Below are 16,468 nucleotides of genomic sequence, written 5' to 3' on the forward strand. Positions count from 1 at the left end.
GCCGCAGACCCGAAGCACCGTGCCGGTCGGCCTTCCCGCCGCCCGCTGGGAGGGCTGCTCGCCCCGGAGCGCGCCCTGGGCTCGCCGGGCCGGCCCACTCCGCAGCCCCGTCACCGTGAGGATCGCCCGGCCCGACGCCGGCCTGACCCGCTCCCCAGCGTGAGTACGGGAGTGGGGACCGGGCCTCGCCTCACGGGCGGGCAGCAGCCGAGGAACTAACCCTTGACCGGGCTGGCCCGGGGGAAACCAGTTACGTGGCCCTCAGCCGGTCCTGCTGCCCAGAGCAGTCCCCTGGGGACAGCACACTGCTCCCGGCCTGGCGGTGACCGCTCCATCCCTGTCCCAAGCCTTGCTGCCCTGTGGGGAGGATTGGGCGGTCTGAACCTTCGGGAGAGGCTGTGCAGGAGAGCCGTCTCCCCACTTCCGTGGAAGCAGCCAGGGCACCGGGGGGGGGGATCCCATTCTGGGGATCCCAGCTTGCCTAATGCCTTGCCTTCCTTTGCCTCACAGCCTGGAGCAGCTGGTCTCGCGCATGGCCTTCCCAGCCAACAGCAGCCTGGACCCATGTGCAAAAGAGACTGTGCTGAATGCCATCAAGGAGAGCAGGAAGAGGGCTGTGGAGCAGGAGGAGGAGGAGGAGCAGACTTTTGGGAACGATCAGGAGAGCAAGAGAAGGTAATAAGCCAGCAGTCCAGGTCACTGCCCACGTGTTGGGAAGGTCATAAGTGACACTGGTGCTTCAGTGGTGACAAATGGGATGTGTCCCAGAGCGCGCTGGGCCCGGTGTGACCAGGAGTCTGGGTTGGAAAAGCCCTGTGGGAATTAAACCACAGAGAGGAAGCACACCCCATCACCCAGCCTTCTGGGCTGTGTTGGAAAGTCCTCTGAGAGTTCTTTTTGTCCTTGAGATCAAAAGGATGTGGTTTAGGTTTTTGTCTGGGCAAGCCTGTGGGTCAAGCATGTTCCCCGGCATTGCTGGTGTTGGTAGAGGCTGGGGTGTGGATTGGGGAAGCCTGGCAGGGCTCCCTGGCAGGGAGGGTGGCCTCTGTCATCACAGGGGTTTGCAGACCAGGGAAACTTGGTGTGAAATGCTGGTATCTGCCATAGGCTTATCATCTCTATTCTTCAGTCAGCCCCAGGCTCCCAGGACAGACAGGATCCCCAAGTCGTACAGCCCCAACTGGAAGCATCGCGCTTTAAAAGATCTGCATGCTTCCATTGTGCACTCTAGCTAGCAAAAGGAGGTAAAAACACGAGGGTAAATGAGAGACTATCTTCTGTTTTTGTTAGTCAAGGTCAGCGATTTCCAGCTCCAAGAAATGAGGGTGTGATGTCTTTGCCAGTGCTCTGAGAAGGACAAGGCATAAATCCTGGGTGCCAAAGTCTGCCAGAACCTTTCTAACTACCTGGGCACAGCACTGCCTTGCTGTTCTTCTTTCTCCTCCTCTTTTTCATCCTTCCACTTGTGTATGTGGAGGCCATTTGCCTCGTGCCCCTCTGCCCCTCACATGCCCGGGCTGCCTGCTGGGGCTTAAGCAGGGGAGCTGAGAGACAACAGAAGAGTGGCTTGGGCAGTGCCCAGCCGCATTGTCCCGCGTGCTGTGCTGAGGCTGCTGCTAGAGTGGCTGTGAGAGCGCAGCGGGATGAGCGGCAGTTTGCAGGAAGCCACCAGCTGCCTTCCTGCTGCAGCAGGGCATGCCCTCCTCTCCTCCATCACTGGATTTCCCTCTACCTTTCAAGCTTGGTGAGTCTGAGCCCTACTAGAGCTGAGCAGGATGACAACAGGATAGCTGCACAGACAGGATTGGCTTGGTTTTGTTCTTAATTCTGTTTTTCTTAACATGCCAATACCCAGCTCTGCAATGAAAGCCAATTTTGAGGGTATTAAATCCTGGCAAGCATGAAGAATACTTGTAGGCAGAAAATCACATGACCTTTGAGGGCAGAAAGGAGCCTGTGTCAGCTGGAGAGCGCTGGATCGCCTGTGCAACGGGGTCAGCATGCTTGAGCTTGAGGGAAGTGCTTGGGCTAAGTGACAGGGCTGATTGTACACCTCTAGCTCTGCTTCACAGCAGGGTTTGCTTTAAGACTTTTAGACTTCAGGTCCTCACCAAATCTTTGTAGGAAGGGGTATTCGGTTTTTGACTCAAACAGTCTGGGGCACTGACTAGGAAGAAGTAGGAGATCTGAGTTTTGGAGCTCGGATCCATTCCAGAAACGACCTGCTGAGACTCTCTGAAATGTATTGGCTTAGAATAATGGATTTGAGCAAAGATTTCATTACATCAAAACTACTCTGCCCAGCAGGCATCTAGAGGAGCTGCTCGTGCTTGGGAGGAGGCAGCTCGAGGTGAGGGTCAGTGAGAACAGGACCAGGTGGAGAGAAAATCTGCAGCAGGATAGGGAAAACCTCTGTCCTTAGGTGTTGGGTGACAAGAAAAAAGCAAGGTTTGTGCTTTCTCAGTGCTGAGCCTGCCTGGAAGGGGTCTTTTCCCAAAGCTGGGAGGGCAGCCCCATCTGTTGCCTCCACACTACCTCAGGCTTCTGCCCTCTCTCCCGCAGGCGCCACGATAGCAGTGGAAGTGGGCAGTCAGCGTTTGAGCCGCTGGTAGCCAACGGTGCCCCTGCCTCTCTCATACCCAAGTAAGTGCCCATCAGGCCTAAAGCACCTGCTGTGAGCTGGGGGTGGGGGGGCCTGAAAGCCTGTGGGCTCTGGAAGAGATGCTTGACTTTTGCTTCGTGGGAGAGCAAGAGAGGCTGTGGCTGTGCCTTCAGTCTGTCACCCTGAGCACAGGCCAGTGGCCATAAGGGCAGTGCTGCTGTTGAGGCCTCTTTCCAAGCCCTGCACTGTGAGAACAGGGTTGCTTTCCTCCACCCACCCTGCATTTAAAGTACCTGTAGACAGAGTGGTGCAGAGCTCACAAAGTCTTTAACCTCCTTTAGGCCTGGCTCTCTGAAGAGGGGCCTTGTCTCGTACTACCTGGATGACTGCTCAAACAAGAGGTCACGCACCTCTTCCATGAGTTCTCTCAACAATACATATGCTGGCGGGATCCCCAGCTCCATCCGCAATGCCATCGCCAGCTCCTACAGCTCCAGCCGGGGCCTCTCACAGGTAGGAAACAGCCTGCCGAAGGCAGCACCGGAGCCCAGTGCAGTGGCTCAACCCTCCTCTGGGATCGCCCCATGTAACTCACAACCCGGGCTCATAAGAAGAGAGTAATGTCACTGGGTGCCTGGCAGTGAGCACTGCAGGGAGTCTCCAGCGCAGCTCAGCCAGGCAGTTTCACCTCCTTGTGGGTTAGGCAGGCTGCCAGGCTGGCAGCAGCAGGCAGCGATGTCACTTGTCCTTCAGTGTGCAAACTGGGGGAGTCCCCAGGCTGAGCTGTCCTGCTTTAGTGCTTGTTCTACATCGACACAAGAAGGAGGCTTTTTTTCCCCCTCCTTACTTAGCCTTGGCCAGTCTGCTAGGGTACAGAGATCCAGGTGAAAGGAAAAAAAAAAAAGTCACTTTGCTGCCACATTTTCAGCTGTAGTCAGGATGTATTGGAGCTGTGCGCTCCCACATTGACCCAGGTCCCCTCAGCAGCTGCTGACCTTTAATAAAACACTGCTTACATCCTGGGTCAGGCTTGCAGATGTGATGGTGGGCTGTAGCCATGCCTAACAGAACTCTGCGGTCTGCGTGGGGAAAGGTTTCCTGCGGGATATATTGGTAGGGAAAGGTTTCCTCCAGCTGGGGCTAGTCTAAAATCCCTGAGGTGGGATCCATCCGCTCTGAGTTCCTGGTGAGGAGGTGGCCTGTACCTGCCAGAGCAGCCCCACACATGTGAGGGTGTTTGCGGCAGCCAGGCAGCCTCTGCCTGTGCCATACAAAGGTAAGAGCTGGCATCTGACCATCAGCGTCCTCCTTCCCCATCCTCTCACAGGACATGGAAGGAAGTTAAGCGGTGTTGAAGCAAAAGAGGTTCTGGACTCGTTAGCCATGGCCCTGGGAGATGGGATTTAATCTGTGGGCAAGCAGGAGGATTGGAGGCTGTGCTCCCTGCCAGCCCCCGTATTGAGTTACTGCTGGTCTCTCTCTGTGTTCCAGCTGTGGAAGAGAAGTGGTGTGAGTGTGTCCCCACTGTCCAGCCCAGCGTCCTCCCGCTCCCAGACACCAGAGTGGCCTCTCAAGAAAGCCAGGTAACTAGCCGCTCACTCAGTGAGCACCTGCTCATCGATGCCAGCCAGGAAGAGAGCAGTTGCTTCCACTGGAGCCGGGACAGTCCAGGCCCCTTCCTGAGACATGGCTGCTGGGTCACCCACCGGTGTGGAAACCCCCTTGTGTCAATTGGCATCCCTGCCGCCTTGTTACACTGTGGTCCTGGCAGCAGCGCTGAGCTGCACCATCCCTGCTCTGCTCCCAGGCCAGGTTAGAGATTTAAGGGCTCAGGTTGCTGCAGAGGTGACGTTGCCTTGTGGCATTGGCATGGCCTGGGTTGCTGTTTGCCAAAATGTTGGGGAGAGACAGGCCCTGATTTTTGCCGTCTCCTCAAAATCAATTAACAGGACCTGCAGTAGGGGTTGTATTTTAGCGCCTGCCTCGGAGCACCGGCCCTTGTTCTCCTCTCTCCTGGCTCAGAGAAGGACCTGAGCTTATGTCAGAACTAAAACCGACATAACTGCCTGCCCTGGCGATAGGGTGGGTCCAAGCCAGGGACCTGCAAGGGGCAGCAGCTTCCATCTGGGACCCCCAGCTGCCACCCTGAGGCTGACTTGTCCTGTGGAGGGTGCACAGGCTCAGCAGCCTGACCAAGCTGGGGTGCTGGAGAGGGGAGCAGCTCCTCTGCCTGGAGCTGCTTTCAGGCTGGTGTGGTGAGGGCAAGGCTGTTGTCCTGAGGTCTGTTGTTTGGCAGAGGCAAAGAAACACACCAGGGGTGCTGGTGGGAGTCCTTAGTGCCTTTGGTCTTGTCCTGCTCCCTGGGGACAGGGCCAAGCCTGGGGTTGACCCTAACTGGCTCTCTCCCACTTGTGCAGGGAAGAGGAGTTGCATCGCTCCAACACTTCCACTCCAGTGAAATCGGACAAGGAGCTGCAGACAGAGAAAGGTGAGCGTAGGTGGGCCCCAGCTCTGTGCCCGGGTTGGATGGGCCACCAGTGCGAGCAAGCAGCAGGACAGGAGGTAGCTGAGGTCTGCAGGTGGGATTGGCTTGAGCTGTCACCTGGAAACTAGGAATGTGCTGGTCCCAAGGCAGTGGCACTTCTGCTGGCCTCAGCAACTGCCTTAAAGGATTTCCAGGTGATAAGCAAGGGGTGCTGACAGTGTTGGTGTGCTAGCAGATGCCTGGGAGCTGGCTTGCAAGGGGGAACACCAGCCCCCAAGCCAGCATGGGTCCAGGTGTCAGCCTCGGGGCAAGATCTGCTGTGGTACAAGTAGCACCCTGATCAAATTCCAGGCTGAGCTTATGCCAATGCTTCCTCAGTTAAAATGGAGAGGAAATCCTTTGTGCCCATCTCACATAGGGTCCTGTGGCATAGTGCTAGATGTGGCTCATGCAATTTGCATGGTTTGTAGTGTGGGTAGGCAGTGTGAGGGGGACCATCTGTGGAGGTGGGAAGGGGCCACTGCCGCAGCGGGCCCTTGTAACAGACTGCCCTGGGATGTGTTGCGGCCAGCTGCTTTTCCAGGGCATCGCAGCCTGGTTCTCAGCTTGAAGCTGTGCTCCTGTCTCTGCCCCCTGAGATGGGTCATCCAGAGAGGAGTCAGAAGGGACAGCCCTGTTGGTACAAGCCAAATGCCTCCTCTGCCTGGAGCTGGTCCTGACTTGTCTCCTTCTGTAGTGGTGGAGACGCCGGTGCGGAAGAAGCAGAATTCCCTGAGCCCACCGTCCATGTCGGGGAGCAGCGGGAAGCGCAAGCGAAAGATCCAGTTGCTGTCGTCTCGCCGGGGGGACCAGCTGGCGCTGGTACGTCGCTGTCTCGCAGCCCCTTTTGCCCTCCTCTGGCAATAGAATGTGCTCACTGCAATTTCTGCAGGGCTGGGGGGAGACTGACCTGCCTGCCCTCAGGAAGGAGGCCCCGTCCTTGGCCGAGTGGGAAGTGACGCTATCCCCAGCCCCAGTGTCTGGTGGGCTGTGCGTGATTGTGCTGCCTGCTGCCGGACCAGGTAATGGCCTGGGGAAGGCCTGCTGTGCCCTCAGCGCCAAGCCGGGGGCCAAAATGAATGGGGATCGGAGCTCCGCGGTAGCGTGCTGTGGCAGAACCACCTGCTTCACGGGTCTTGCGACGGCCAGCCTTCACCACACATTCAGAGAGGCTCTGCCGGCTTCCCTGAGAAGGAGCTAAGCTGCTGCTCTCTCTTGGCAGCCCCCACCACCTCAGCTGGGCTACTCCATCACATCGGAGGACCTGGATGCAGAGAAGGCGGCAGCGTTGCAGTGGTTCAACAAAGTCTTGGAGGATAAGGCTGGTAAGGACAGCCTGGGAACATGGAGGGGACAGCAAGGAGAAGAAACGCAGGGCCAGGGCTGGCAGGGCAGTGGGGTGTCTGCATAGCACAGCCTGGGGAAGCTCCTGGGCCAGTCCTGCCTGGTCCTTGGGTCTGGGAATGCTCTTCGTGCCTTCAGACTCAGGAGATCTTGTGCCCTAGAGTCCCCAGGGTGATGGGTGAGGTTCCTCAGGGCCAGAGCTGTGGGATGTTCATGCAGTTTCCCTACCCACTGGGGAAGCTCTGCTAAGGAGTAGTCCCCTACAGTGAGTTGTGGGTCCTGATTTCTTGCTCCTTCCCAGTAGACGCGGAGCCCAGCACCACTGCAGAGACTACGCCTGTGTCCAGGCCACTGGCGTTCACCATGACATCCCCGGGGCCTGTGCCTGCCTCGACAGCTTCTGCCCCGGCCAGCACCAACTCACTCCTGGACAGCCTGAAGAAGATGCAGAGCAGCCAGGCTGTGCCTGCCCCAGCAGGTGAGGAGGAGGGCCGGCAGAGTGGGACTTTGGCAGAGCAAGGCAGGCACAGAGGGAGTTCTGTGTTGCCTCTGTGGGAGGCCGGTGGCAAAACTCCCTGTTCAAATGCTCTACTGGCAGCGGAGCTGGCAGGCATGTCTTGGGGTGGAGGGGGTGGCAAGTTTGGGGATGCTGAGCCCGTGGTCCTGTTGGGAGCTGCAGTAAGTGTGGAAGGCTGGGTCTGTCTGGTATAGGCAGGTGCCGCTCCACAAGCCTTTGCAGCAGTGGGGTGGGTGCCTGGCAGAAGGGCTGTCTGGCTGTAAGTGACCCCCTGTTGCTAAATAAGCACTCTCCCCCTTTCCAGACTCCACTGGAGCTGCGGTAGCATCCCAGCTGCCTTCATCAGCTGCACAGCCGCCTGCTCCTGCTGTATCACTAGAGTCGAGTTCTCTGCCTGCCACTTCTGCTGACACCAAGCCTGTGCCCGTGTTGAGCACGCCTGCCCCTACTGCCCCTGCTGCCTTGGGGGTGCAGGCCCCCAGCAGTCTGGCACCTCCTGCGTTGACAGAGCTGGGCCAGACCCCCAGCAAACCTCCCTCCATCCCAAAGCCAAGCATCCTTTTTGGGATGCTGAACACCCCACCTGCCAGCCAGGCAGCAACGACTGCAGCTGCTGCTGTGCCCACCATTACCACTGCTGTGTCCACCACGACCCCTGTCTTCAAACCCATCTTTGGTGCTTTGCCGAAAAGCGAGAGCACAGCACCCTGTACGGCTGTCATCTCCACCACAGTCACCGTGTCTGCAAACTCAGGCCCTTCCTCAACATCCTCCACCACCACCATGTTCAAGCCTATCTTCGGCAGCGTCACCACAGCTTCATCTCCAGCACAGGCCTCTCCCTTTGCCTTCAAACCAACGTCACAGCCGGCCTCAGCAGCAAATCTGCCAGCAGCCTCCACGACTACCCTGGCAGGATTCACAGGTCTCCCTAACGTCATCTTCACCACCGCAGCTACGACTGCCACTACGCAGAGTTCCTCCACAGATGCCACTATTAAACCTGTCTTCAGCTTTGGACTCAACTCCCCCGCCTCCACCGGCCCCACTGCCAGCCTGACCGTCTCCGCTGCCACGTCCACCAGCACGTCTCAGCCCTTCCTGTTCGGGGGCCCAGCCAGCTCAGCTCCCAGCACAGAAACCAGCTTTGCCACCCCAGGGCCTGTGTTCCAGTTCGGAAAGCCACCTCCAGCCACGGTCACTGCCACCACCAGTGTCCCAGGAGGCCCTGCCTTTGGCCAAGCACCTTCAAACTCAACAGCTCCTACCACCACTGTGGGCTTTAGCATATTTGGGGGCAGCACGCTGACCTCTTCTACCCCAGCCACCACAGGTCAAGCAACGTTGACGTTCGGCTCGTCTGTTTCAGCTTTTGGCAGTTCCTTCAGCACAAATGCGAAGCCGCCACCACTGTATCCCGGTGCAGCGAGTCAACCCACCTTCAGTGCTGGTGCTGCGGAGAGCCAGCCGCCTGCCAGCAAGCCCGCTGCTGGCCCCGTCACCTTTGGCCCCCCGTTCAGTTTTGGAACCCCTGCGGCCCAGTCCACTGCTCAGCCGACATTCGGCAGTGGTGCTCAGCCAGCCTTTGGCACAACCAGTGCCCAGGGTTCCTTCGGCACCAGCAGCGCTCAGGTGGCGTTTGGAACTGCCACGTCGGTCTTCTCTTTTGGGACAGCCACCTCCACCACCGCCAGCTTTGGTTCCACCACGCAGACCACGAGCAGCAGCACTGGCACCGCTGTCTTTGGCACCACCCCTTCCCCTTTCACCTTTGGGGCAACTGCCCAGCCGGGCCCCTCAGCCAGCGCCTTTGGCATCAGCACGCCCACCCTGAGCAGTGGCTCCCCCGCCGTGGGGTTCAGCTTCGGGGCTGGGCAGAGCGGGGCAGCCCCGGCAGCAACGCCGTTCGGCTCTTCCCTGACGCAGAGCGCGCTGGGTGCGCAGAATCAGAGCACGCCCTTCGCCTTCACTGTGCCCAGCACACCTAACAACAAGCCTGTGTTCGGAGGTGAGTCGGGGGAGATGGGTTTTCTCCGGGGGTGAAGGGCAGGGCTAGATTTAGGCAGCAGCTTTCCTGCTTGGACCTTGCTGAGCTCCCCAGGCTCAGCAGCCCTAGAGGGGCTGGTGCTTATGCTGTGCAGAGCCTTGCCATGTGAAGGGAAGGCGCTTCTGTCACTCGTCCAGGTCCCCAGCCCTCGTTGATGGAGGGGAATCCTTAAATTCTGCTCTTCGGCCCCTCTGAATGCACCCTGGCTTCGCCTGAGTGCTGAGCCCAGCCAGGTGCCTGGCAGAAGCCAAGGTCTCGCCAGTGCTTAAAAACAATCTGGAGCTTCTTGGCAAGTAGAAACGCTGCCAGCCAGTGATTGCAATTGCTTCTTGCTTGCTCTCTGAGGTTTTCCCTACTGCTTTGCACTCTCGCTGGGCTGTCTCACCTCCCACAGAGCTGAAACCCGCAGGCTGAGCAACCACTTGATCTAGAAAGACAGAGGCCCTTGTTCCTCCCTGGCCTGCAAATCCTCCTGTGCTGCCCTGCTGGCAGGAGAGCCCAGGGATTACCATGAAAGCGCAACTTCTTGCATTAAAAGGGCTTCTCGGGTGAAGAGGCTGGTCCTGGGGAACTGTGGTGCTTCAGCCCCTGGGGGGACATCTATGCCTGGTGTGGGTGCCACCAGCTCCTAAAGGCCAGGCTCTTCCTCCTTTGCTGACCCCGGCTCACAGTGGTGTATTGCTTTCCAGGAACTCCTGCGCCCGCCTTTGGGCAAAGCACACCCATGCCAGGAGCAGTGGGGAGTGGAAGCAGTAGCCTTTCCTTCGGGACGCCCAGCGCTCCTGCCTCGGGCTTCGGAGGAGTCAGCGCTTCCTTTGGTAAGGAAGGAGTTGGTGCTTTGGCCTTGCAGAGCTGATGGGTCATGTTGTCCCCTTGGGCTGGGGATGGTGGAAGGGCCAGGATGTGCTCTGGGAGACATCATGGGTGGTACCTGCTGGGCTGTGGGGGTTGCAAAACCTTCCATTCCTCCCGGGACAGGAATTCTGATACACCCCGTGCCAGCTCTGAGTGAGGCTGCAGAGACCTGAGCAACCTTTCTGCTTCCAGGTTCATCCACCCCAGCCTTTTCCATCGGAGCAGGATCCAAGACAGGCGCTCGCCAGCGGCTGCAGGCACGGAGACAGCACACCCGCAAAAAGTAACCTCTGGTGCTGCTGGGCCCCCGCCGCCGGCCTGCATGAGGAGCCCCTGCACTCACATGGGGGGCTCCAGTCTAGAGTGGTCCCTGTGGCAGGACCAGTGGTGATGGGGCCAGGCTCCCAGTCTCTGATGCCAGCCAGAGACCATGCTGGGTGGCAGTGGCTGGGGTGGGACAGGATAAACCAAATTCTTCTTACTTGAACAGTTTCACAGCCAAGGCTGGATGAACCTCTGTACATATCTGCAGCGTTTCCTCCCTCACTTTATTTTGCCATGTTTCATAACGTGTAAATTTTTCCCCATTTGCTTCTTCTAGCTGTTCCCATGCTTTCCTCCCCCGCCCCCCAACAGTCAGCCCCCTCCCCTGTGGCATAGCAGCCGGCAGAGCTGCATGTCTCCGCTCGGAGCCTGGCTGGAGACATGCTGCGTTCCTGCTGGCTGCCGTTCCAGGCTGCTGAGGGATGCTGTCTTCACCAGGTCCTGAAATCTTTCCCCATTGTTTCATCCCATGGACTGGTGAATACACTCCCTCTGGCTTCATTGCCGTCCCTGCAGAACACGAGCCGGGGTTAGTGCCAGCCAGGCCTGGGCGTCTCAGTGCCATGGGCAACTGACCCAGCTGCAGCTGGGTGACGACCCCCTCGCTGTGACTTACATCTCCCATCAGACGTCCAGCCGAGGACCCGCCGTAGCCTGGGACCTCGGCTGGAGGCATGGTTTGGGGATGGGGGTCCCTCCACCCATCTCCCGGCTGCCGAGCAGCCCTGCCAGGCTGAGGACTCCCCCCACCCTGCTCGTGTAAAGCCCCCTGTGTTTTGCTTTATTCGTGCTCCCGTTTCAATGCGCTCATTGAATCGAGTTTGGAGGAAGAACTGAACCGTGTGTGTGGCGGCATGTTGGTTATGCCGGATTTGCTGTTTGGAGTTTATTTTTTTTGTGGGGCACCTGTCCCTTTGCGGGGGACGCGCCCTAGCTAATTGGGTGTTGACAGTAGCATCACTGCGTGGCTGCTCGTGCTGGGGGAGTTGTCCCTTCGTTGTCGTGACTGAAAGGCAGGCAGCAGGGGTGGGGCGATGGGGCCTGGACCCCCAGGCATGGGGGCCCCAGCCCTGGCAGTCTCTCCCTTCCCTTCCCCTCTCTCTTGGTGCCCCTTCCCCACCTTGGGGTGCTCTGGAGCCGCTAATGGAAGGAGTCCAGAGCGGATGGGTTTCCACCCCCTCCCCAAATCCAAATTATTTTTCATTTTTAGCTCATACCCCTCCTTTTGGGTTTTACCAGCTCCTAGGAGCTACGGTGCTGCCTCCCTTGTTCCCATCAAGCCAGGAGCGGGGCCCTTCCCCTGCCTGGGAGGTCCTATGGGAAGAGACTGCCAGAGTCAGGGGTCACCCAAGAGCTGCCCCCCACTCTGTCCTGGGCGAGGGATGGGCACCCCTGCCCATGGGCTCCCCACCACTTCCAGGAGTGCTTTGCTGCCGGGTTTTTTACTCTCCGAGCCGTGTGAGTGTGTGTGTCTGCTGAAGTCTAAATTAAAAAAAGAAAAAAGAAAAAAAAAAATTGCAAACAAATATTTAAACGTTTTTTAACAAAATAAAAATTTATTTTTATATTTAAGCTGAATTGCCTTTGAATTCCTTCAAGCTTGGTTCAGTGAGGTTGCCAGACCCCGCAGTGCTGTTGGTAGTGTTTAGCTGTGCCGTTGCAGCCTGGTGAGGAGCTGGCCCATGCCCTGGCTCTGCCCACAGGAGCTAGCTGTGCCGGGGAAAGGCAGCTATATCCCGTGGGCTCTGCCGCTGTGTGCTCCTCCTGGTCTGTAACAACATCTCCTTAATTTTAAAATGTGATGTATGTGGATGTGACTAAACTTTTGTTTTTTTGTTATTTCTCTGAGGATGAGGAGCAGGAGCTCTTATGCCTTACGGTGACGAGTGGTTTTCTTGTCTGCCAGGAACAAGATGTCTCTCCCAGCAGGTGAAAGGAGGGCAGGTGACTGGGTTCTGTGTGGTGCAGCGGGGACATGGCCCCTTAGCGAGTTGAGGCAGAGGCTGTGCCAGCAGGCACCTGCTGCCAGTGCCGTCAGGGCATTTCTAGCCTTCCCCTACCAGCACAGCTGAGGAGGTGCAGCAGGCTGTTAGAGCAGGGCAGACCTGTGCAGGAACCAGCCTGGGCGAACATTTCCTGGGGGTTTGAGAAAAGGGTTGAAAAGGGGTTAGTGCATGAAGGCTGCCCCTGGCAATTCCTCCCTCTGCCCCGGGCAGGGTGCTGAGCCAGGAGGGCGCTCGCTCCCCAGCCGTCAGGGCTGGCAGGGGCCTGAGGCAGGACAGTGGCTCCGGGGTGAGGGAGCTGGGAGCCTGGGGCTGGGGTTTGCTCAGATCAACTACAGCAAGACCCATGTGGCAGAGGGAGGTGGGGGATGAGCAGGGTACAAGGTGAGGGCACCCTGGGCAGCACTTGCTGTTGGTGCTGCCCCATTTAGGTCCCAAGAGCCCAGCCGTGCAAGGAGCCAGGCTGTGTCCCTTCCCCACCACACAGACTCTGCTGGGAGAGACCCGTGTGACTGGGCTGCCGTATGTGGCCAGGGGGAGGCTGGGTTTTAACTCAAAACTGAAGACTTGGATCATTCCTGGTGTGGCTGATGAGGATTTTAGTGTGAATGTGCAATTTTTTTCCTTGCTTCTTATGTCCCTGGTTTAAAATAAAAAGACTGTGTTCACATCTGCCTTGCCTGTGTTTGATTCCTGGGCCTGAGCAGGGCCAGGCATTGCTTATGATCATTACCATTTCACTTTTTTCCCCCCACTTTGCCTCCCTTCTGAGCAGTGGCAATTTCAGGGCAAGACTGCACAAACATGCTGGGAAACACAATGAGGAGAGAGAAACTTTAATCTATTTCATCCCTACAGTTAAAGGCTTTTCTGAAACCCTGCATCAGGCTGGGGTAAGTATTTTTAGGAGGGGGGGAACACGGTAAACTTAGCACCCCAGCTGGAGCACTCCAGCCCTGCAGGGTGCAGAAATGGGGGTGTTGCTGAACACTGGTGCTGTCTGCAGACTTCCCAAGGCTGCCCCAGCCCTGGTCTGGCTTTGGGGGCAAACCTTCTGCTGGGGGCTGGTGCCAAGGGCCAGGTCCAGTTCCCCCTCCCTGGCAATAGGGTGGTCCTGGGGGTTGGCACTCGGTCCCAGGGGAGCAGGGCCTTACAGAATGCCACCAGAGCTGCAGCTGACACAAAGCTTTACTTGTGTTCAGTGGTCCCACTGTTGTTTAGGCAGCAGTGGCAGCATGTTCCCTGCCAGCCCCAGCTGGGCACTGTGCAGTCCTAAAAATGGTGTTTCACTCCTTCACCCGCTGCTTTTTCCTCTTTCTCCTCTTAGGAGCTGCTCTTGGCTCCATTCCCTCTCCATGCTGTGGGTTCTCCTCAGCTGCCGCAGGCAGGGAGCTGCGGACAAGAGCAAACAGCCTGAACCATGCACCCTAGGCCCCGCTCACCACAGTACCATTACTCCTACCCTCACCTCCCACACCTGCTACAGCCAGGCCCCTCCATCTTCTCTCCTCCCGAGCCATGGTCCCCCCCCATCCCGAGAAGCTGCTGGAGGCAGGCAGAGCCCCCCAAGCCCTCCTCTCACCTGGGGGCAGCAGTCCCTTCCCCGTGCCGCTCCAGGACAGCCACAAAGAAGCCATGGGTGAGTGTATCTGCAGGAGAGGCGCGGAGGCAGCTCTCTGCCCCGGAGAAGGCAGCAAGTCCTCGGCAGGGCCAGGAAGGGAAGGCGTTCACCAGCCTGTAGCATAGGACAACGGTCAGGGCCAAGTCCTGCAGCACCCTGCACTGTGTCCCCCCCACCAAGGCAGACACACCTGAAGGCCGAGCCCCACTCCTGTAGCACAGCATGCACCACATCCTCATTCTCCTCCCGGTGCAGCGAACAGGTGGAATAGACCAGGCGCTGGAGAGCCGGGAAGCTCAGGGCATGGCTCAAAACCTTGCGCTGGAAGCCAGCCAGCGCCTGCAGCCGCTCAGCACTTGGGGCAGCCTCCTCCCTCGGCACCCGGTTCACCATCCCTGTGGGGACAGCAACTGTCACCCACGGGTCCTCACACCCAGAGCCCAGCTCCAGGTGGGGCAGCTGGAGACCCATGTGTTACCTGAGCCACTGCAGGATGGGTCGAGGAGGATATAGGTCACCTTGCTGTACTTGGGGTCTCTGGGATCCACAGTCAGGAAGTCCTTCTGGGCCAGCTGGAAGCCGGTGACCCCAGCCCGCATCAGCATGGTGTTCATGGTGGCCAGGCGCTTGGTGTCCACGTCAAAGGCAAAGATCTGGCTGAAGGCAGAGCCCGGCACCCAAAAGAGGCATGAACATCCCACCCGGCCCCAGGAACGGCACTGACAGCGACAGGCTGCCCAGCAGCCCCAAACACTGGCCATCAGCCAGGCAGGCAGAGCTCAGGAGCTGCTCCCCCAGGCAGGAGTACTGAGCAGGGCCGGGGTCAGGCAGGGGCTGGGAAATGAACCCCTCCATGACTTCACATCCCCTCAGGCCTTTCCAGTGGCCCAGCACTATCAGAGCCACCAGCCCACCTAGGCAGAAGTGGGCATCAGCCTGAGTCGGCAGTACAGGGTGACAGCTGCAGCTCTTCCTGCCACCTGCTCTCTGTGGTTCGGGGGGACCAGGGCCACCTGCACCCCTTCCCTCCCTGCCAGCACACAAACCTGCCCTCACCCCTTGTTCTTCAGGATGGCAGCCAGGTGGCTGGTCTTGTTCCCAGGAGCAGCACAGGCATCGATGACGTGGGAGCCAGCAGCAGGGCTGAGGAGGAAGGCAGGGAGGCAGCTGGCCTGCAAGAGGGCAAAGCCTCGTGAGAGGTACAGGCAGCAAGCACCCCTGGCCCCTCCTCAGGGCATGGCTGATGCTGCGGGGTCGCAGACAGCCACAGACAACACCGGGCCAAGTCCACCACTACCATCCGCTGCTGGAAGCCTCTGCCCAGCTCCCAGGCCCGCATTCCTCCCAGGTGCTGGTCCCCAGTTCCCTACGGGGCATTTTTACAGCCCAGTTCAGAGCAATTCATCCTGTACCTACAGGCTACAGAAGCAAAACCGCTGGGGAACCCCATAGCTGCAGGCTGCATTCACAGTTTCCACTCAGACTTCAAGTGCTGCAGCAAAGCTGACCCAAACCCAGCCCTTGGCATGGAGGAAGGGGCTGACCCTCCACCCGTGTCAGTGGTTTCCCCCCTGCAGCCTCCTGCTCTCCAGCTCCCCCACCTTGTCCTGCAGAATTATGTGTCCTGAAGTGTACAGGAGGTTGTCATGGAAGTCCGTCTCCGGAGGGAAAACCAGCAGCTCCGGGAGATGAAGATCCAACAAAAATTTCTTCCCGGAGAGGGCCCTCAGTTCCTCCACACTGTCCACGAGGCACAGGGAGGATGAACACAGAGTCGTGCTTCACCATGCCCACGCTAGAGCCCAGGCTGAGAACCCCCTTCGCCCCACACCTCCTCTCCACTTCGGCACCAGGCAGCACCCAGAGGGGCAGACAGTAAGAGCGGGGAGTGACAGAGACCCCAAGCTGGACACCATAAGCACCAAGACCAGCAACCCTTCAGCCCACAGGACCTCATCCCAAGCCCCTGCCACTCGCTCACGTCCCAGATAAGGTGGGATGGCAGAAAGAAATGCTCACCTGGCTGCCTTGCCCAGGTAAGAGTAGCCCTGGCGCTTGAAGAAGTCAATTGCATCGTCGACACAAGTCTTCAGGGTGTTGACTCGGACATAGCGTGGTACCTGGCAGGCTGGGGGAGCCAGCCGGGTCAGACACAACCCACCACTGCTGCCAGCACAGGGAGACCACCCTGCCCCGAGGCCCACTTACCTCTGGGACACGCTGCCTGCACCGGGGCCAGGAGGTCCTCATTGCGGCTCACCTTCTGCTGCACCTTCAGGCGGGCCAGCTCAGCCTCCAGCCGGGCCCGGTGCCGCCGGGCCAGCGCCTTCCAGCGGCCCCCGCACTTCAGGCCCTTGCCGAAGAGCAGGTCGTACACCAGCACCTGTGGGGACGTGGGTGAGCCCGGCCCTGCCAGCCCGGGACCCGCCGCCAAGGGGCCGCCCCCCGGTCCCCCTTACCTTCGCCAGCGGCAGCGGCAGCTTCTTCTCGGCCCGCAGCAGCGCGGCGCCGGCCAGCAGCTTCTCCAGCACCGAGGAGTAGCGGAGTGTCTCGGACACCAGGGCGTACAGCTGCCGGACGTGCTGTGGGGCGGTCAGGGGCTGCCCGGCGACGGGGCCCGAGCCCGCCGCC

The 16,468-nt window shown here is 59.0% G+C and overlaps 2 protein-coding genes across 4 annotated transcripts in view; one reads left to right on the plus strand and one right to left on the minus strand.

The window, feature by feature from the left end:
* The first annotated feature begins 80 nt into the window (after positions 1-80).
* LOC104843164 (nuclear envelope pore membrane protein POM 121C-like) lies at positions 81-12,049 on the plus strand. Its single transcript, XM_010585942.1, has 12 exons — positions 81-159; positions 511-675; positions 2,563-2,643; positions 2,944-3,115; positions 4,094-4,185; positions 5,020-5,090; positions 5,824-5,948; positions 6,349-6,451; positions 6,775-6,948; positions 7,292-8,995; positions 9,724-9,852; positions 10,082-12,049. Exons 2-12 carry the CDS (start codon positions 533-535, stop codon positions 10,174-10,176), a joined length of 2,889 nt encoding a protein of 962 aa, XP_010584244.1. The 5' UTR covers positions 81-159; positions 511-532; the 3' UTR covers positions 10,177-12,049.
* A 590-nt stretch (positions 12,050-12,639) lies between these two features.
* Positions 12,640-16,468, minus strand: part of NSUN5 (NOP2/Sun domain family, member 5) — a 4,156-nt gene continuing 327 nt past the window's right edge. Inside the window, exons 2-10 of one of the 3 annotated variants that reach the window (XM_010585944.1) lie at positions 16,297-16,407; positions 16,046-16,220; positions 15,857-15,965; positions 15,439-15,577; positions 14,894-15,009; positions 14,316-14,494; positions 14,028-14,232; positions 13,799-13,951; positions 12,640-13,608 (exon numbers count right to left, since the gene is read on the minus strand). In XM_010585944.1, coding sequence (XP_010584246.1) covers positions 13,503-13,608; positions 13,799-13,951; positions 14,028-14,232; positions 14,316-14,494; positions 14,894-15,009; positions 15,439-15,577; positions 15,857-15,965; positions 16,046-16,220; positions 16,297-16,407 — 1,293 coding nt within the window. In that variant the 3' untranslated portion in view covers positions 12,640-13,502. Of the gene's footprint in view, positions 13,609-13,798; positions 13,952-14,027; positions 14,233-14,315; positions 14,495-14,893; positions 15,010-15,438; positions 15,578-15,856; positions 15,966-16,045; positions 16,221-16,296; positions 16,420-16,468 lie in introns of all 3 variants that reach the window. The other 2 variants (XM_010585945.1, XM_010585943.1) reach the window with 2 other exon arrangements.

This window comes from Haliaeetus leucocephalus, unplaced genomic scaffold, assembly GCF_000737465.1.
Source record: "Haliaeetus leucocephalus isolate CR32 unplaced genomic scaffold, Haliaeetus_leucocephalus-4.0 Scaffold136, whole genome shotgun sequence".
Lineage (NCBI taxonomy): Eukaryota > Metazoa > Chordata > Aves > Accipitriformes > Accipitridae > Haliaeetus > Haliaeetus leucocephalus.